Source organism: Aphelocoma coerulescens, chromosome 5, assembly GCF_041296385.1.
Source record: "Aphelocoma coerulescens isolate FSJ_1873_10779 chromosome 5, UR_Acoe_1.0, whole genome shotgun sequence".
In the NCBI taxonomy this organism is placed as follows: Eukaryota; Metazoa; Chordata; class Aves; order Passeriformes; family Corvidae; genus Aphelocoma; species Aphelocoma coerulescens.
The window spans coordinates 13334806-13355841 of NC_091019.1; the positions used below are offsets into that span (position 1 = coordinate 13334806).

The window sequence follows — 21036 nt, forward strand, 5'->3', positions numbered from 1 at the left end:
GCAGCTAAACCTGACAGAGATTTCGTTTGTTACAGTTTCTTAAAAATAATGCTACTGAGCATGAAACTAGGCTATATATAGTATTTGCCTTTTCTGTCAATGTAGGCATGTATGACATGATAACCTGAGGCAAATGGTGTCAGGTTTTACTCTGAAAAGTGACTAATTCTAACCTGGGAAAAGACTACAGCAGTACCCACTGAGCAGCTCAAGTGGCAGAGCTTGGTACGAGAGCTGCTGTTTATCACTGAAACTGCAGCACTGAATGTTCTGTGCATGGAAATGCACAATGTACCTGCAAGTAATAAGCCTTTAAGATGGTGTTCCCAGATGGCAATATCTCAGCTGTAAGACAATTCCTGAAGCCATGTGAGAGACAGAACACTGGAGAAAATTGTCTGTGTGAGTGCTGTGCATCTGTGCTGAGTTTCTCTCACATGTCTGTTTGAACAAAGTGAAATTCTTTTCCTGGTTTTGGTGTTTGAGGCCCTCTGCTGCACTGCAGAGGATTTTGTCCCTCCTCACCGTGTTGGAACATTGGTAGTGCTGCAGATCACCAGTGCTGCTCATCCCAAGGGTCTCCATATGGATTGTGTTCCTAACTAATTCACAACTTTAGTAAAATCCATAATAAGACTTTCAGAGTATAATTATTTCAGAGAGGTTAGGAGGTCAAGTGGGAGGTTAAAACTACTGCTGAAGGAAACACTGCTAATAGGACTAGGTGAAAACTTCAGAGCTTCCCTTTTGTCGAAGTGCTCTGACACTCTGGGATGTTCTAAGTTACTACTTTAGTTTTAATTTGGATATTAATTTTGGCATTTCCATTGTAACTTGAGTCTCTAAGCGGGTTCTTTGGTTGCAGGTGGTTTGACATTTCAATTTGTCCTCTCAAAGGTGATTGCATGAAGGTCACTTTATAAACTTGACTTTGGCTGATGAACTCCTGTGGGTGTATTGTTCTTTGGCATTTTTCTGTGGGGAAGAATAAGTATGTCCTTGCTAGTAGTTGAAAAAATCACAAGAGAGATCATCACTAACCAGCTTAGGTTAAAATGTGCTGCCTCACTTCCATGTAGAAGTTTTAGTGTCTTATTTTATTGTCTTCAGCACCAAAAGTAACTACATTTTAGATAATTTTTTTCTTGAATTTGCATGTGTTGGTGTCATTGTGGTACTTCTGGAAAACTGAAAACAAATGCACACATGATTCTAAGAATGGGTGAGACTGGCTCATCTGATCTTAGGAACAGATTTGTGATTTCTTTCAGTGAAGCCAGGAGAAACAGTAGGCTTAGGGGTTCCAAGTAGTACCTGTAGGGAGCTGGGGATTCTTCCCAGAGTTGTAAATGTAACTACCTTACTTTGTTCCTGTCACAAAATGATGAAAAATTACAACACTTGTGGAACACAAGATGAATTAAAGGACCTCTGGATCCACAGTCATTGCTCACTAGCATACAGAATTAAACATGACAGGGCTGGATTACAAAACAAAACTAAATGAATCTGCAAACTAAAAACCTCAGACAAACAAACAAGAACCTCAAAATCCTTGACATCAAGGTATTTACCGTAGAGCCTCTTAAGAAGGTGTAGTACTTGCTTGTAATTTGCTTTGATTTATCCCTTGTAGACAAAAAAAAAAAATCTAATTCAGTTTAGAAAAGCTAATAGTGGTAGAAATATGGCAATTTATTTTGGAAAACTCTGAGAAGGTTATCCCACTAGAACCACCACTTTCTGAGGAGTGGTAAGCTACCTGACTCATCCCTGGCACTACACCTTTTTTATTGTTATGCTTACTATTGCAGTAATAGGCATTCCAATACTGACCCAGATGTCTATTCCATCAAGTGCTCTACGACCTCAGGATAAAACCTACGTCCTTGAGTCAAAGAGCTAAAGCATACAGATAGAATATTAGAAACAAGAGATTCTGGGAGAGAGGAGAAGGGAATGCTAGGAGGTAGACAGAGCATTCTTGAGTAATGCTTTGGATTCATCAGCAAAATTTAAATTACTGATTTATTTTTTTCTTTTTGAACATTTGGGACATTCTGTGGAACAGGCAGAGAACAGTGAAGGCTGGCTATTAGGAGCTGGAGGATAACCTAGTGATACTTGCTATCTTGATAAGTAACAAGAGAAGGGGTTCAGGAGGGCGTTGAAAATGAAGATAAGCAGTTTAGGCAGCATGAAAAATAGAACAAGAGGAAGTATATTGCCTTCCTGAAAGGCAGCCTGAAAACTGAGTTTTCAGAAGCATTCAGCATGGATTTGAAGTGAGCATGAGTCTTGACATCAGTGAGGAAGCCAGCAAGGGTCAACTTTAGGTAGAAAAGCTGTATTTTATTGCAGGAAAAATAGGCTGCATAGCAAGATTTGATGGCTTGGGAAGAGGTTCAAGGTGAAGATGTGCATTGTGTGAACTCACAATTGTCTGAACGTGACTGTGCCCACAGTAACCTGAAGGTGTAACAATGAAAAGGTAAAAAAATCTGCTTTTAAAATTATTGATGCTGAGCTACCAAATGCTGATACACAGATGGCAGTGAACTAGCTCAGATTTTAATTTGCCTAGAAGTCAGCTCTGCTTTAAAGGATGGACCAGTGCATCACCATATGGAAACAAAGGCTGTTCGTTTCCTGAATATGTGAATATGTGAATATGTGTTGAAGGAGAAGAAAACAGGGTAGTAAAGACATGGGATTCTGTAGGAATCCACAAAGAAAACTGTGAAGGTTAAAGAGCGATTGGTGGGAAAGGATGAAGGAAACTGCAGATAGGTCTAAGTCACAGGAGCCATAAGACAATATGTTTTTTAAAAGGACACAGTTGTCTTTGTCAGAATGATTCTGGGGTTCTTAATGCCATTTTTTATTATTATTTTTCTTGTGGAAGAGATGTAGAGATCTTGTGCAGAGAAGAGAGCAAAACCCAGAGAAGCATTAGGAAATAAATCAAGTAAAAATTTATCCAGGTCCTGTTAATTCTGTACTTACCAGAATTAGGAGAACTATGGCAGTAAATACTGAGGGCATATATAAACCCCATGATTGACAGTGTTATTCCATTTAAAAATTGGAGCTTAAGTAATAGGATTTTTGTTTGCTTGTTTTAAATAAAACCAAAGCAGAATACCAAAGTAGGTAACACCAGAATTAGGTATTCCACTGCAATATGAGTTCATGAATTTAAATTAAAAATAAAAGGTCTGGCATTTAGTACCTATTTTCTATTAAAATGTTAACATTTTTGTGTCTTTAAGCATGTATTTGTAGCACCACACTGTATTATTTAAGGTTTCTGAGCACCTTGGTTTTATTACTATCAAATATTGTTGCTCAGAGTTCAGGTCTTAATTAGTGCATGGACATGAAGAAGAGCAAGTAGGTCAGATAATCAGTATGCTGGTGCCTTAGTTCAGTAGATACAAATCTGAACACTAAAGTGGAATAGCAAGTCTTTTTTACATGCTTTAATACAATTAAAATCTAAGTTAAGGTGTTGCTACACTTGGTATACCAGAACTGATTCTCAGCTCTTCACTAAGGCTAGATTCATAGTTAATAGTTCCTCAACATGGATAAAGTATCATTATAGTGGTTTTTAAGTTGAATCATCAGGCTGAAAACCTGCCTCAAAAAATAACATGAGTCATCTAAGGATTGACCCATGGCTTAGGGGTAATTTTTCATTCTCAGCCCATGTTCTCATGTATTTTCTTCCTCAGCAGTGTTTTAGGACAGCACAAGACACAGAGATGCTGTTGCTGCAGGACAGCACAGCCTCTCTCCTCTGTCACTTCTTACATGAATAGTAAATGTATATAGTAAATATAATAATAGTAAATAGAAAACACTTGATTTTTATCTTAGTGATGTATATATTTGCATTGCTCAGAATGAACTTGGATTCTGCTGGGCATTTTCTTATCAGGATTGGAAAGCTCTTTCTTTCAGATGTGTTTATGTAAAAGAAATGCCAGAATAGGGGTAATACAAATAGCCAAGTAAAGGCAATGTGAGCTAAGTCTGGATTTACTGGAATCCACCAGTCTGCTCTTTAGCTGGAGCTACAGTCAAGTATGAATCTGCTATGAGACTTTGGACCTAATATGTTATTATATTACTCCCGACAATAAATGACTTCATGGATTCATTTGGAGAAAAATATGGTTCAAAGATGGAATAAAGTAGTGGTGAATCAGGTTTCTTATCCCTCGTAGTTATTATGCCAAAGGCAGGGTAGCAAATAAATACTGGTGGTGGTGAGCATTAAGTTTGCTCATTATAAATGCAGAGTCATGTACCAGTCTCCAGCGTGATTTCATCTGGGAACATTGCCATAAGGATTACAAATGGCTTTCAGCCTGAAAATTGGTATGTATTGCTCTAAACTTCCAGTGGGGAGTTGGCAATTTATCCTTCAGATAATCATCTTGTGTTAAGTTGAACATCTTAGTGTAACTTTTTGCTACATGATAAACCAGCTCCTATGAATAATTTACTGCAACTGGCAACCCACTTCAGCTCTGAAGTCTTTATAAAGTCTGGGGGCTTTTCAAAGTTTAATAATAAACTTGGAGCCAAAAATCCCATTGCACTCAAAGTCAGTGGAATTTCAGTGTTAATTGCAATGGGAATCACAATTTGACCTTTTAGGGCAAACTTCTCAAGAACAGAAGCTCTACATGACATTGCTGAGGAGGGAAAGGTGTGCATTTGTTTCCAAGTAAGCAGAGCTCATTTACCTTCCCCCATACTCTACAGCATCATGGGGGGTTGTGCAGGCTTTATTTGGTGTAGGTGTTTGAAATCTTTTCACTGGGCACAAAAACTTGGTCAAAGTACCTGGGGTTTCACTTCTCTCATGGCAGATTTAGGGCACGTTCTGCACTGCAACACAGCACGCGAGATGTGAGTGTTGCGCCAAAATTATCCTTCCAACCCTACAGGAAACCTGCCATGGCAATCAAGTTGATGACCTTTAGAAAGAGCAGCAGCACCTTTCAGTTTGCCAGGCCCTGACTCAGGGGCTGTTCTGTACCAGCAAGGTCTGTCCCAGCATTTTGATCTGGCTCTGTCTGGCCAGGCTGGGCCAGAGCTGAAGTAGAAGAGGGAATTTTGTAAATCGTGCTTAGCATCACCCCATGTGTAAAACAGAAGCAACCAAAGCTTGTCAGAGGATCTTTAACATCAGCAAAGAAGTATTTTCCACATGCACATGCTAGATTCCAATATTCCACATACATTATCTCAGCTCTATCCCTTTATAAATCAAAAACTCTGATTTTCCGATTTTGACCTTTCTTGTTCAGCTCTGCTTTGTGCTGTGCTCACTCCATGCGCCTGGCACGTGTGTGTGCTGGGCAGGGCTTTTCAGGGAGCACTAGCTGAACAGAGGATGAGCTCTTTGGCAGTGAGAGGGCTGTGCCAGTGATATGTCAAGATTACAGCTGAAAGCAGAATTTGTCTTGGAGGAGAAGGCTGGAATACAAGGGCAAAAAGACCCTTTGTTCTGAATGTAACTAGTGAGTTTTAGGGGAGACTGTCACTCCAGGCATAAACTCTGTTTTCTCTTCCCTGACGATTTGCTACATGAAATTGCATCAGGAGGGAGGGAGAGTCCTGGCATTCCCCAAAAATGAGCAAGGGTATGGCTTGGTCCAATGACAAATAAAGGGTGAAGCTGCTTCTCCTTATTTCTGGAGGTGATCTAAGTAGCAGTACTGAATACAGCTTTGGTTTTCATTGCAATGTTGTACGTTTTCCCAACAGTCAAGCAAATTTTTAGGAAAAGTTGAGCTTAGAATATTAAATGGAAAAAAATAACATTCAGCAAACTAGTTTGCCTGAAACGCAAGTGTGGAGAACATTTCAAACACCGAATTTTCTCTAATAGTTCCTAGTCATTATGATGATTTCTTGGGAATCCCATGCAGCTCTCAACTACCACTCATCCATGTTTTCATCCTTTAGCTACCTTTTTTTAGGTCAAATAAATGTTCTGAAGAAAAAAAGATAAATTGTTCAACAAAAATAAGTATGCCTTGACTAGACCTCACGCTTTCACCTCGTCTGAGGATTTGGGGAACCATTTTATTCGTTTTAATTATGTGATACCAGCCTCAGTTTGCTTGTCTTAATGTGAATAGACAGAGATTATTGTGTAGAGCAAATGGAAATGAAGAGATGGCTTTACATAGGACACTTATAGGAAAATAAATCCAAGAAAGCTACAGAATAATTAGTCCTTTAGTTGGAAGATGCCAGTTTAAAGACATAAGGTTATTTGCAGGCCAGGTTTCTCAGCAGATATTAAAAATGCTGGAAACAATTTACAAAAGCTCCACATTTTCCAGTCTGGAGGAAAATGAGTTAAGAGATTGGTTATGAGGCTGGTCTTTGAGAACACAAAAGAGACTGAAACAGAAGCCTTGTTGGCAGACACTCTGTCATGCTTTGAAGGCAACCAATGTGCTTTTCTTCAGACCCAGGTAGGAAACTTCTGCTACTTTAATCATTTGCTTGCTGCAAACCTTTATATTGATAACACACAGTTTTGTTTTGAGGAATTTCTTTCCCATCACTTTAATCTGCTGCGGGCCCCAAGCTCCAGGGGGAGTTTCCTGAGGTCACTGAATGCAGCTGGACCTGCAGAGAGGGCAGGGAAAGCAGGCAGCATGTGGCAGCATCCAGAGCCAGCCTGTCCCTGTGTGAATGGCACTCAACTACCTGGTGGGAGAGTGCTTGAAGGTGGCAGTGCCAAAGACTCAGGGCACACATTGACTCTGAGACTTTGTGGATCACAAATCCTGCCCAGGTTTTTACAGTTTCTCACTGACACTAATGCTGAATCCTTGCAGCTTCACTTTCTGAGAAAGTTAAGTGCCTTTTGTCAAACCTAACTGATTTCCTGAACAAAAGTGCTCCCTGCCAGGTGCCCAGGAGACATAGTTGTACATCAATGCTGCTGTAGTGAAAAAAAGAGATGGTAGAATGCTGTGGGCTAGAACAGACTAATGAAATGTAAGGAGGCTTATTTTGTTACAGACTAAGGGAGTTTTTACCAGGTGCTTTGGTACCAATATCCAAGCAAGATTCTTTCTGTGGAAATTCAGTAGCTCCTTGGGGAGTATGTGTGTGATGATGTGAAAATGTGTGCTTGTTTTGCTAAGGAACTTTGAGCGCTGTAAATCAGCATACAGCAAGTGTCTTGACTTCAGTGGAGCTAAATAAATTTTTGTCTATCTAAGGTCTAGTCCCTTGAACAAGCACTGCTGTGACATTTGCTGTTGTAGCTCAAATGAAAAGTCCAAGTTCTGAGTAAAATTTTCAAAGTTAGCCTAACAACTTACTAGTTCATATTCAGTGTTCAGCCTTTTGGACTTCCAGGATAGTACTGGAGTGGTTGTTCAGCAAATCACTGCCCTGAATTAGTGCAGAATTTCTATCCTGTTGTGTTGGTTGATGGTGATGTTTGCAATATTGTAGAACAAATGTGCTGGTAAAATGCATTTCGACCATATCTTTTCAAGTGTTTTAAACAAAAGTGCTTCAATTGTCCATTTTGTGCTGAAGTGGACTGCAAAACAGCTTGTGTGCTTGTTGATGCTTGTTAAAAGCATCCTCCTCAAGAAGGACTGCTGTGACCATTTATCTATTTAACAGTTTATTTAAATCACAAGTGCAGGCTGTGTGTTCTTATAGGGCTAGAGGATGTTAAAGCATGAGCATGGTTTTAATCTGTAAGGCCATATTTTACCTGAAGGTCAATTTAAAATATCTTCAATAAGAAGCCATAGATGTGCATAGCTAACATGTACATTATGAGAGGGTAATTCTGTGGATACAAATATGCAGCTAGCAAGAATTTCTCTTGCTCCTTTCCAGTCCTGTGAGATATTTTTCTCTCTCACAGAAGATATTAGCAGAGTTCTATAAGCTGTGAACAGCTGCGACCTTGCAGAGCTTTGTTTATGGTACAGTAGGAAAATATTTTGACAATGGATGTTTTAGGATTTTAGCCAATCACCCCAAGGGGTGGCTGATCCTTTGACCAATTAGACTATGAAGAAAAAAGTCTATGGAAGAGTTGTAAAATAATTAAAATCTATGAATCTTGCTGCACAATGCCTGCCTGCTGGATTTCTCTTCTCCTCCCTACCACTGCGGGGTGCCGCGACTTAATTCAGTTCATGTAACTCAGGTAATCTCCTGCAGCCTGCTCCAGACAACCAATTTGTACACCATCCTTAAACAAACAAACAGAAAAACTAAACCCTAAGCCACAAAAGAAACCCCAAATGAAAAAAAGAAACTTAAAAAATATTTTGGAAAATGTAAGTAATGAAATAGAAACAGGAAGATGTAGCATGAAAGCAATTAAAATATTTTCAATATATGAAATTGTTTAAAGGGAGGCTTTACCATGGTTTCATGACTTTAGGTTTCAGACTAGAACAGTAATCAGTAGTGTCGGTAATTAGTTCTGTTTTACCAAATGGATCTCCTTCCTTCATCCAACAGAGTTGTTATTGTGTTCTCTCAGTGCAGGTACTGTTTCATTCTCAGGGTGGGGGGGAAAGAAGCCAGGCACTGTCTGTAGGTTTTAAGAAAAGTTTTCTGGCCAAGTGCAGCACAAACCAGTACCTCCCTGTTGGCTAACACGCTGCTCAAATTGAATTTTTAGAGGTTGTGTGCTTTTGATGTGATTCCTTCAGTAGAGAAACATAGCAGTCAAGTTGCAAGGTTGTGCATTTTCAATTCTGGAGCGAAATAAGAAATTGATTTATTGTATAAGAGACTGAAATGTTTGTAATGATCTATAGAACAGTTAAAAATTGTCCACATTACTGGATAAGCAAAGCAACATCATGAAAGAACCTTGCTGGACAGACTGCCACCCTACCATGTTCTGGTTTAGTCTGAGCTTATTTTTACATACCACTTTATGAGCTGAAAGGTGCCTTTCCCAACACTAGGTGAGAATTCAAGAGTTCTCACCTCTTTTTATAACTGGCCCACAATGAAAAATGAAGTTATATTAGCAGGTAGGCTCTCTTAATTAGCAGCCTCTAATTAAATTTGTTAACATAATTGTATTTGATTGTTCTACTTCTGTATAGTTTTGCCAACAAGCAGAATTGAGTAGTTCCTCCAGCCAGAGCCATCATTCTGCTTCTGCCCAGAGAGGCTCAGACTGAACCATTGCTGCTTTGACATCAGAAAAAGCTGGAGGAGCTGTGGTAGGAACTGGGTTTGCTCTATCCAGGAAGGTGAAATGATTGATTACCTGCAGCCTTCAGGCCACGCTGAGAAAGGCTGAGGTGTCTGAGCTAATAAAAACAGCTCAGCCCTGAGGGTTTGCAGGCACACTGCTTCCATTGTGCAGACCTTGAGCTATAGAGTGCACTTCTCAGAGTTACAGCCCAGCCTGCTCTTTTGTTTCCAGTGACTGGTATGTATCATTAAGAAAAAAAATGCAATGCCCCCCCTTTGTTTTCTTGTATCATGTTTTCTGTGGTGACAACATGCTGAAATGAAACATCCCTTCCTATTAGTTAAAAATTAAAACAAAAATTTCCCTCTCTGTTTTCTAGTAGTAATTTCAGGTAAGAGGGAAACAAGCTGCAAAAAAAATTTCATCTGCAGAGTGCCCCTTTAAAGATCATCTTGGTCTTACAGCCTTGCTCTATCACTACCTCAGTCTCTCTCCAAAAAAAAAAATCATCAAAACAGGTCATAAACATGTCTAAAATAGTTGCTCTTGGCCTGTCTAGAAAGTGCATTCTAAATGTTTATTGCTTTTCTAAGGCATCAGTTTTGTTTGCAGAGATGTTAACAACCTGAGTTGTGGATGGAGGGTGATCTTGTTAGTGTGCCCATGGTTCTTACAGTTTACTTCAATCCATCATAACCATCCGTTCTGGAAATGTGTTCTGCTAGGTCCTTTTTTTGCCCTGCTCTCTTCCTGGAGGGCATGAGTGAACTATTCAACTTTTCTCTGTTCAACCTCTTAAAACTTTCACTCACCTCACTTCAGCCAGCTCAGGCTTGTTATTTCTGTGGGGTGAAAACAATGAAACTTCATTACAGGGGGCAAAACCTTGGATTACTCTAAACCATTATTGGTAACTTAATTAACTTTTATGAGCTCTGTGAGTTTACATCTGCCCTGGCAGTTTTACAGGAAGGTAAACAGGGGACACAGTCTTGCCCAAAACACCATCATTTGTTTTGATTGTATTAAATTCCTGCATTGACTGCTTTCAGCATTCTATTTATTTATTTATTTGTTTTGTTTGTTTATCTATTTATTTATTTATTACATGAAGCTCCTAAATCTCTCCTCTGATGTGGCTTGTTCTGCTTTCCCTCCTATTTTACCAGAGTTTTCACAAATAAGAACACTCACATATATAACAATTCACAACAAATACCAGGAAATTCTGTGCACAGAAAAAATTCCCAAATACACACAGCATAATTCCCAGCTTCCCTTCTGTTACAGGCAAATAGAATAGCTACAGTGAATGACTGGGGCATTCATTTGGTGCTTCTCTCTGCTCTTATCTGGTGTGACTCTGCTACCATTGAGTTATCAAAGACTTAATACCTAAAGAATGATGTTTCCATTTCATGTTTCTCATGGTCCTTCCAAGAAAAAGGTCTGATTTTAGCAAAATAAATTCTGTTTGTGGTTAGCAAACAGCCAATCCTGGCATAGTCCCATGTTACCTTTCTGGGCTGATATGTAACCTGTTAATCTTCAAGAGGACATATCCCCTCCATCTGGCAAGCTCATCTTCCTTCCCCTTTTTTTCTTTCCTCTAGAGAAACCTCCCACATGTCTTTGTAGTCAAACAGAGTAGAAAGAATTTGTATAACATAATAAACTCATGTCTTTGGTCCCAGGTGTAATCCCTGAGGCCTTTGAGGGCACTCCTTTGCTAGAAATACAGAGCAGCCAGTGTCTGTCCCTTTTTCCAGTCTCTTGTGCCTGTGTGTATTGACGTATAAAAAGTAAAATGAGAACAAATGCCCTGAAATGTGGCCATTCTGCTCTCTGTCACCAGTTGCTAATAACTTTTTATTGTATATGGTAGCTGCTTCAAGTGTGGGGTTTAGCATTTGTTTGTAGAAAACCTTCATTTCTCTATCTGTCCTATAAGAGATTGAGCTCTGAACTCCTGTGCTGCTCTTCTCTTTTTTTACCTCTCCAGTGAGGTGTTATCCTCAGATGAAATAGTCTAATCAGAGCTGGTGGCCATATTCAAGCCAATCCCAGGGTGTGTATCTTGATCTTTGAAGACCCTCAGTATAGCCATGGAAAACAGAAGTAAAAAGGCACATGATGAGACAATAATCAGTTGTATTTGCATATTTTCTCTTAAATACTTAATCAGCATTTACTTGTTAATAACAATGAGCAATTAATTGTTTATTTAGACCAACTTTTAAAATGTTGTGTTGCTTCCTGCATGAAAGGAAATAATTTAAAAGCCACTATGGGGTCAGCCTACTGCTATTCAGCATATTTATCTTTGCCTTTAGTTTTGGGTAAAAGTGCTGCTTCTGTGTAGAGGCCACAAATCTTTTTTGTGCTTCCTGTTGCAGAATGTTTATTACACAAGCAGTCAGCAGCTCCACGTGGGTGTTCTGAGCCCCACTATCGACGATGATGACAACAGATGCCTGGTGGATGTGAACAGCAGGCCCAGGCTCATTGAATGCAATTATGCCAAAGTCAAGAGAATGAAGCTTTACTGGCAATTTACTCAGGTAATTCTTACCCAGCAGACATTTCAGAAAGTTTTAAGTCTCTGTTTCTGTGTCTGAAGTGTGAGTAATCTGTTCACTAACAGAACAGGACCAGATTTATCCTTGCTTTTTCTTTGCACAGAGCCAGGAAGCTGGTGTTTAGATTTGATTCCAATGTCAGCTACCTCAGCAGGGTACAAACCTTGTATTATATTTTCTGAGTTCACCATGAATAACTTTTTTCTAAAGCAGAGTACTGTTATGGGAAATAAAAAGTTATTTCAGTGGAGTCAAATGCAAAGTAACCTATTTAGGAACAAGGAACAGAAATCTTTTTGTTTGTTTTTTTTAGAAGCAGCAACTCAGAAAAGAGGGAGTGGATCATTGGTGATAGCAGCCTCATAATGAGCTAGTTCTGCAGTTTCTTTCTTCAAAAGGCTAATGCTTTTATACATGAGTGTGAGAGATGCAGAAAGGCTCAAGGAAAGGCTGTGAGAGGTGGTTTCACAATGATGAGGATGCTGACAGGACACTAAGGCCAGGCCTGGTGACTCCCTTCGTAACTGATTTAGAAACATAAGGGAGAACTGTAAAGAAGCCACCGAAGTTCTGGGGCTAGAAAAGATGCTCCACCACATAACACTTATGGAGATCACTCTGGTTTAGCTAAGAGGAAGTGTCAAGGTGACTCAAGGCATCTCAGTGTTTCCACAGAGGGATATAGGTTATCCTGAAGACAAAACAGGTTCCAATGGTTGGAAACTAAAGACAAATTCTGTTTTTCAAAGAAAGACAGTTGTTGGAAGCAACAGTCAAATTCTGTTTTTCAAAGAAAGACAAGTTTTTCCTAAGGTGAGTTTAACACAATGGAACTTTGCCATGTCAGGTACTGGCACGCTGGTGAATCAATGAAATGAAATTACATTATTCTCTAAAACAAGAGCATGATTTAGCTTCTGGGGGAAATGTCATAGCTAGTGTGAGTTTGCCTGGTCTCACAGCTGCTCCTCTGCTGTTTTGAGTCAACAAATCTAGTTGTGTGCTCCAGCCCACAGGCTGAGGCTCACCATTAAGGTAACTTTTTTCCTGCTTTTAATTTTTCTGTAACATCCATGTGGGTTTGCAAATATATTTTCTGTCAAGTCATTATCAATATATTTTAGGACCTTGTTACTACAGTTTAGCATCAATCTTGGTGCAGACAGCATCTGGACCCTAATCAGTAAAACACAATATTAGCTTATTTTGTATTTATACTTGAAAGACATCCAGGTCTTTGAGAGGTAACTCTCAAGCAGCAGACGTTAAATCCCTAAATTGGCCCCTCAAGGTCAAAGTTTTGATTATGCCTTCTCACAAATTTTAACACTAGTCTTCTCATGAGGGGGGCCTCACTGTGTCCATCTCTGCACTTGATTTTTTTGTACCATTTCTAAAAAGTATAATTAACACTGAAGAGTATTTTAGTAACATTTTAGTATGGTCCACCTATTCAGTGATTGCTCTGTATACCCCAAAGTTTTGATGACCAGTTAATGGTTTCTGCTCCAGGATACTGCTGCTATTTGATAGCACTGATTACATTAGAGCTCATTGGGGGGCAGCAGTAGAAGGCCTTGATAATTTAGCTATTAAAAGCTTTAAAAATGGGACTTAGTAGCATTAGGTTTGTTGCAATTCCATGTTCCACAGACAGTCTCTCAATGAGAGTGCAGCACTGGTAAAGTTGACTATATGGACTCTCTCTTCCTTCTACAAAGGAACTTCTCCCCAGGAGAAGTGAAAGCTAATTGGTTGTTTATGATAAATTAAGAGACAAATGAAATAATTAAATTTTTCCTGTTCAAAAAGGATTTTGTTAATACCCAATACAATTAAAATGTCATTATTGCTCAACATACTGCCTGGTACTCAGCCCTGGGTATGCTCAGTAAGGCAGAGGAAAGTTAATGAATGTAATCAAGGCTTGCCAACATCAACTGATGAACTCCATTGGAAATACTCCCATTTAGTCTGGTGAAAACATGTGTTTGTGTGACTACCTTGGAAGCTCTCTCTCTGAAAAGATTCATTTTTTATTACTTTTTTAAGGCTCTTAAAGGTATTTTTTTTCCATCTTGTGCAGAGAGCAGAACTACTGTGAGTATCAGGATTGTAAGCATTGATGCTTACATGGTCCTGAAATTTGTGAAATAATAATTAAAATGTAGATGCTGGTTGTAGCTTTTTTGTGGCACTTTCCTTTAGCTGGAAGTATGCTTTGACTTCTCTGGATTCTTGAGCCATTCCACGAGAATGTCTGATGGTATAGGTAAGTAAAAATACAGCAGTGCAAGTGGAGAATTGACTCAGAAAGGAAACAGGAAACAGACTGACCACACAAACCAGGATAAACCAATTGAACTAGATTGCCTTGACCAGGACAAAAATCATTATATTCCCTGCTTTACAGGGAATTTATGTTAAATTAGTTTGAATGAGGAAACACTATAATCTGAGAGGCACCACAGTAGTCTGTGGTGGGACATGGACAGCAGTCTGGTTGATAGAAAACTGTACAGCTGTTTTAAAATATTCTTCAGGTAACATTTTCCTCCTCCTCCTCTGTACTGTATAATGATGAGCTAATTCCATATGACAAAAGTAGAAGATGGGGTTATCCTCAGTTAGAGAACTCCTTGCTTTTGTAGATCTATTAAAGAATTATTTGTTTAATTACTAAGTCACATCTTCTAGATCACAAGTGTGTGTATACACATATATATACGCTTGTGCCTATATATCAAACTTGATTTCTTTTTTTTTTTTTTCCTTTTTTTTTTTTTTTTTTTGTGGTTTGGGGATTTGTTGTTGTTGGTAATTTATCTTTTCCTGTGGTTTTAAAATTTTCAGTTCCCTGGCTTTCTTCAGTTGCAGACAGCTGGAGTCAGGCAGCCAGATGCCCACTGCTACTTTGTGGACAGAACTGTGGTTTGATGGGCAGGCACTTGGAGAGAATACCACCTCTGGTATCTTTGTCCTGTACGGAAACTTGCATTGAGCATTCAAAGCTTGTAGTATGTGTTTATATCATCAGGATCTATCTGAGCACATTTCCATGCTCCACAGTTTTGTACAGCTGCCAAATGCAATGAGACCCAATAAAATGTAGGCTTTGGTGGCATTCTTGCTTCCAAAGCTTCTTCAACTGTTTATAACAGTAATTATGTCAAATTATGTAAATTAGCCCAGGAAAGGCTCCCATCAACTGGGTAGTGTTGAAGAATTTTATTGTTCAGGCTGTTTGTCAAGTCTTCTCTTAGGGAAATGTTTGTTTTGGAAATACTTTTATGCTGGAAAGCCTTCTAGTTGTTTGACAGCTCACCTACTTCAGTCTGTCTGACCAATTTTTCATTTAATCAGAACAAAATTAGAGCTTGTAGCAAAAAAATGGTAAGTGATCAGAAGCTAGTCAAGGGAGAGAGGATAGAGGCAAGAATTACATGGCAGTAAAATGGCCAGAATTTTACTGAAATATTACTTGAAACATGATCTCAAGGAAGCTGTTTTGGCATCATGAAGTGTGAGGAAAGCAAAAACTCAGGCTGTGAGCTGGTTTTGGTGAGGAGCAGGTGCAAACACTGCTGGCAGCAGCAGCAGCTCCCCTGGACCCAAGGGCTGGCACGAAGCACCAGCTCAGCAGCACCTGTCACTATCCCTGTGCTCAGTGAAGCTGCTGGGGCTGCTGCAGTGATGGTGGCACATGGTCTGGTGGGGGGCAGAGAAGGGGCCATGAGCTGTGGGAGATGGAGGCCAGAGCACCTGGACAGGTGAGGCCTCAGGACATCTGCTGGTAGAATCTGCTTGTGGCCAGCCTGATATGGTTAGGTTTGTTCATGGTCTGCAGAAGCAGTATATTCTTAGGGCTGCAGTCAAGTTTCTCAGGGGGCAAATCCCAAATTTTGGTGATTTTAAGAAGTCTCTCAGTCTCCAGTCTGATTTCTCATGTTTATTGCTGATGGAGAGTCAGTTGCCTGCCCTGCAAGTGAAATTTGTCTCTACACACCTCACCTGAGTTGCAGCAGATCAGTGAGAACGTTCACTTACCACATGTTTGGGCTCCTCCAGAGGCATAGCAAAGGCAAAAGGAGGAAGTTGTTCTGTAATTACTCTTTATCTTGAATTATCTTCCTGTTTCTGTTTAGCTGGACAGGAATGTGACTTTTCCATATTAACCAGATGAGCCTGACTGTCACTTTTTGGTGTTGTGAGAAATGCAACAGGGGAGAACTCTGTGTAAAAAGAGGCAAAAGAAAAGACACAAGGCTAAGCTAAAAACTCAAGATTAATCATTTACAGCTGTTCCATATTTAGTTAACTTAAGTAATTCAGCTTCCAGGGTGATTGCTATAGAAAGGCTGGAAGAGTCTGCATCTATAGGGATGGACACTCACCTCATCCTTCATGGGAGGGAGAGGATGGGCAGGGCCTGCTCTCAGTGCTGTCCTGTTCCTCTGATAACATTGCTTGTGCGTGGTGTGGAGAATTGTGATTCTAGTCACTGCTGAAAGTTTCCACAGGTTGTCTTCCCATTCATAAATGTTTGGAGGGGGTGGTTTATGCCATCCCCAGAAGCTGTAAATAAAATTTGTTGCTGACAGCTGTAGTTACAATATGTATTTCCTAAATATCTAGTAGGAATTGCTTTGGAAGGAAAAGGGAAGACAGACAAGCAAATTAATTACTGAGTTGTTACAAGTATTCCACAGATAAATATGACGATTTAGATCTTATTTAAATAGGTATTAGGTAATAGATAAGGAGAATACTCCATTTAGCTGTATAAAGAAAGACTAGACCTTAAAATTACTGAATTTACATCTTGTTCCTCCTGCAGGCTTTGGCCTTTCAATTACTTTTACCCACCTTCATGTAATGAAAATAAAGGATGTGCAGTACAACATTAGCCCCTGCCACATCCCAGAGAAGTACAGGAATGCAGGCTGCATGGCAGGATTAAACTGGTGGGCTGGGAAGCAAGCAGAGAATCTCTGTACCAATTTCAGCTGCCCCCTTGCTGAGCACACAGAGTGCAGAAGCAGAGCCCAACACCATTAAACAGCAGCCTAATTCTAATGTCCACTCCTGTTTTCATCCCATCCATTAGCCAAGGGCATCAGCGTACAAGAGGGATTCATCTCAGAAGAGCTGTGTGTGTCTCAGGGAACAGTGGCCCCCAATCAACTTCATGAGATTCTTCCATTATGAGAGCCACAGGCTGAAAAAACAGCATCATTAATTTATCAAGAGTTTGGATTTATGTGGTATTTCTAACCACAAAGGATGCAAATACTCTCAATATGTCTTTGTAGTTTAAGACATGCTGTACTGCTGTAGAGCTTTGTAATTAGGCAGTGCTGTTTGCCTGGCAGCTCAGAACAGAAAGGAATGGTGATCCTATTAAAAGAGATAGAGACTTTGATCCTGCAGGAGAAATATAAAGAAAACCAGAACATAATTACTCAATTAAATGAGCCAATAGACTAGGTTAAGCCCTGTATTTTTAGTGAGGTTATCTTGATTTTTAAGTAACCAGCGTTGCCAAGTGTGAAGCTTTGAACCTCAGACACAAAAGAGCACTTCCACAAACCCCAGGGGCCCCAGTCTGGTGTTGGTGTAGGGGTCCAGAACATCAGCAGCATTTCTATATTTAGGTGTTCTTTGCCCATTTTATGATCCAATATTGCCCCAGCTTGCCTCGACTTAATATTTGAACTAACTGGGTAACTGCACAAGGTGTTATAGCTGGAGGACAAGGAAGCTGAACCATTGTTCTGCTTAGACAGGAGAAAATTATAGTTAATATTTCAATTTTCATTTACTCTAGTAAATTTGTCCCTAAGTCATGTGTAACTTAATATTCTTGTCATATTTTAATATGACAATATTAATTTCAAAAAAGGTGTATTAAAATATTTCTTTTTTTATTCACCATGTCTTACTATAAGCCTATAAACATTTTAGTACCATTTATGCAGAATGGAATTGACAAGTACAAAAATCTGAATGCATACAGGCTTTCTCCATTTTGAATACTTGACTTCAACTTAAATATGAAAATGTATATGCAAAAAACATGCACAAAAAAAATTAGATACCAATATTACTACACAGTATCGTGTTTTAACAACTCGTGTTAGATTTGCTTGGCAATTATTGCTAACTGATGTTAAATTTACTTGGTAATTATTGCTGTAGCTAGTGGTAACCAAAATTTCATTGTTTCAGTTTAGCCTTCTATTTGGAGTAATTTTCTAGTAGCAAGTTTTAATCTTTGCAAATTGGGTGTAGAACTTGCCAGCTAGAAAGTTTGTGTGAAATACAGCAGTAAAATGAGCTTTTAGTGGATGCATTTCAAATCTTTTCTAGCATATCACATTATGCAGTATTTACTCTCCTGAGGACTACATTTAAGCTCCAAAGACACTTGTGCTGAATTAATTTAGAAGAAAGTTAACACATACCCATGTTTTTCCTTCAAAACAGATACCCTATTTGCATATTTTAGCATCTAATTTTAAATGCCACATTTATTTACAAAGAAATTATTTGTTCTAGTTGCACATGATTCTTCCTAATTTCAGCTGTCCGGATAGGCTGCATCCAAAAACCGCAGATGACAGCTGCTGACAAGGCACTGCATGGCATTGTTGTGTCAGGCATGCAAAACAATAACCAAATCCAGAAGGTCTCCTACAACTTGAGTGATAACCAGCACTCACCAAATGAAATGTGTGAGTTTCAGGAGCTCTGAGCTCTGCTTTTGGTTCCTCCTTTGCATTACTGCACCAATCACTGCTTGTGTTCTGCATTCCTCAGCTGTGGGAGAGATGGAAGGAGTTTTGCCATTATTATTTCTAACTTTGCAGCTGAAAACAAAACCCTGTCCCAATCAGGTCAGTAAAAGTTGCATCTTTAGTCCCAATGGAGACAAAAGCAGTGTATATGTAAGCAAGATTTGGCCACCACACAACAGTCTCCAGTCTGAGATGAGAAGATGAGAAAAATCTTCCCTTGGAAGTCAAATAAATCAGGATGAAAAAACTGAGAAGAAAAGAGGGTTTGCTATTCAGTGAAATGATCAGGACGTCAAGCCTGGTGTCCTGAACTGAAAAGTGATGACACTCAGTATACCAGACAAAAAAAAAAAAAATCTATTTTCATTACTGTCTGGGTAAACTGCACAAGGTCTGTGCTGCAGCAGTAAGGACATTCCTTTCCCAATATCAGTTATAACCAGATTTGTGTGGTTAGTAGGGAAAAAGCCATTTTCAATAACAAGACACTGTGATCAGAGTCCCAAAGAGCCCAGCCTAAATTCCCATGTTGGAATATGCAGATCAGTTGTAATACTGGTACAAATTCATTTCCTAATTTTCTTCACTTGGCACTCAATTTATTTCTTAGTCTCTAGAGACTAGTTTAATCATAAGCATATAATGATAATGCAAGTAGTTCTGTTTCTGGGTTAAAATGCATTAAGCCTCCTTCATATGGAGCATTCAGATTAGAAAACTTAGATTAATTAAATACAACACACATACAAAAGAAATAAAATTGTCATTCAGTATTTTTGTTTTGCAAGGGAGTTATTTCTCACAAACAATCTCATCTAAACCCCATAAGTCTTTGGAAATCTGTTAACATGTCTTGGGGAAAATATAAATCTCAGGTTTCCTAATTGTGCTGAGAGGAGTTTCTTGTTTATGTGGCTGAAGATGAGTAGCTAGGTATAACCTATGCTAAGACTGGTAAATAACAATGTGAAGTTGCATTCTTCACATCAGTTTTCCATCTGTGCTATGTTAGAACAATATTTTCATCCATAGGGAGAAAAAGAGAAAGAATAAGGCAGTGAGGTGCTCCTAGGCATGAACTACAGCTGCAAGATGTGGTTGTCTAGAGGTTTGGATCCCACACTACCAGCAAGACACTGAGATGCTGGAATGTGTCCAGAGAAGGGCAACAGAGCTGGTGAAGAGTCTGGAGCACAAGGCTGAGGGAGATGGGGGTGTTTAGCCTGGAAAAAAGGAGGCTCAGGGGGGCCTTATTGCTCTGTGTGAAAGGAGGCTGTAGCCAGATTAGTGTTGGTCTCTTTTACCAGTGATAGGATGAGAGGAAATGGCCTCAAGTTGTGCCAGGGCAGGTTTAGACTGGATATCAGGAAAAATTTCTTCACTGTAGGGTTGTCAAGCCTAGGAATAGGCTGCCCAGGGAAGTGGTGGAGTCACCATTCCTGGAGGTATTTAAAAGACACGTGGAAGTGGCACTTAGGGACATGGTTTGGTTTGGTTATGGATGTAACAGTGTGGAAGTAATGGTTGAATGGTTGAACTCAATGATCTAAAAGGTCTTTTGCCAGCTAAACACTTCTGTAATTGATAACAAAGGCAAAACCTAGGAATACACAATTTGCTGCATGACAGATCACAAAATTAATTAACTAGATTAATTACCTCATCTTGAAGACTGCCCCAGGCAATGGGCAGTACTTGCTGTTTCACAGGAATGTGCTCTGTTCTGAGCCAGCAGTTCATTGTAAGAGCAGGAGGAAGATTCCCTTCTTAACCCCTGATGTGCTCTCTTCAAGAAGATTGAGGCTTGATTTGTCCAAATGATCATCTCAGCATACCTAAAAAGAGTTATCAGCACTCTTAAAATTAATTCAGCCCATCAGAAACATCCAGTCAGTCACTGAACATTGATGTCTGAGACAATGAAGTCAACAGTTTTCCTATACTCTCATAAATCACAATAGTTTTGGAAATTTTTAATCTAACACTTTTTTCCTTAGAAGTTTTGTTTACCAGTTCCTCACTGCTTTTCACAGGTATTTGTACTTTTGAACACTAAAGGCAGGTCCCACTAATTTTCACTCCCCTCCTAAGCAAAGTTCTGGGGTTTTTTTGTTACTGTATTTTGTAATTCCACACCATCTGAATATTCCATCACACTTCAAAACATCTTTGTTGCCTTTCTCTGTCTTACACTTTAAACATCTCAAAGCAAGCCTAGATCAAGGCAGATAACTCAAGCCTGAGTTGTTTGCAGAAATCATTTATATGTAATCTCAGAATGAAAGAGAAAAAGGTAACTTTTCTGAGCTTTTCACAAAATGCATTAGTAAAACATGCAAATAAAGCAAATGTCTCCAGCACTCCTGTCTTTTTCCTGATTGTATCAAAATACTGTTTCACTACACAGGCAGCTACTGCCTGGCACAATCAA

General features: G+C 39.3%; 1 protein-coding gene and 1 long non-coding RNA gene across 13 annotated transcripts in view; one reads left to right on the forward strand and one right to left on the reverse strand.

Moving 5' to 3' along the window:
* GALNT18 (polypeptide N-acetylgalactosaminyltransferase 18) overlaps positions 1-21036 on the forward strand; it is a 235843-nt gene that overhangs the window by 207038 nt on the left and 7769 nt on the right. For 5 of the 9 annotated variants that reach the window (XM_069016617.1, XM_069016614.1, XM_069016613.1 and 2 more), the window contains 3 exons: positions 11626-11790; positions 14017-14080; positions 14662-14970. In XM_069016617.1, the coding sequence (XP_068872718.1) occupies positions 11626-11790; positions 14017-14080; positions 14662-14903 (471 nt within the window). In that variant the 3' untranslated portion in view covers positions 14904-14970. Of the gene's footprint in view, positions 1-11625; positions 11791-12121; positions 12622-14016; positions 14081-14661; positions 14971-21036 lie in introns of those variants that run through there. The other 4 variants (XM_069016618.1, XM_069016621.1, XM_069016622.1 and 1 more) reach the window with 4 other exon arrangements.
* LOC138111227 (uncharacterized) overlaps positions 15964-21036 on the reverse strand; it is a 55761-nt gene continuing 50688 nt past the window's right edge. For 3 of the 4 annotated variants that reach the window (XR_011151286.1, XR_011151288.1, XR_011151289.1), the window contains 2 exons: positions 20265-20440; positions 17741-18627 (listed from right to left, as the gene is read on the reverse strand). This is a non-coding gene — a long non-coding RNA (uncharacterized lncRNA). Of the gene's footprint in view, positions 16041-16202; positions 16384-17740; positions 18628-20264; positions 20441-21036 lie in introns of those variants that run through there. The other variant, XR_011151287.1, reaches the window with a different exon arrangement.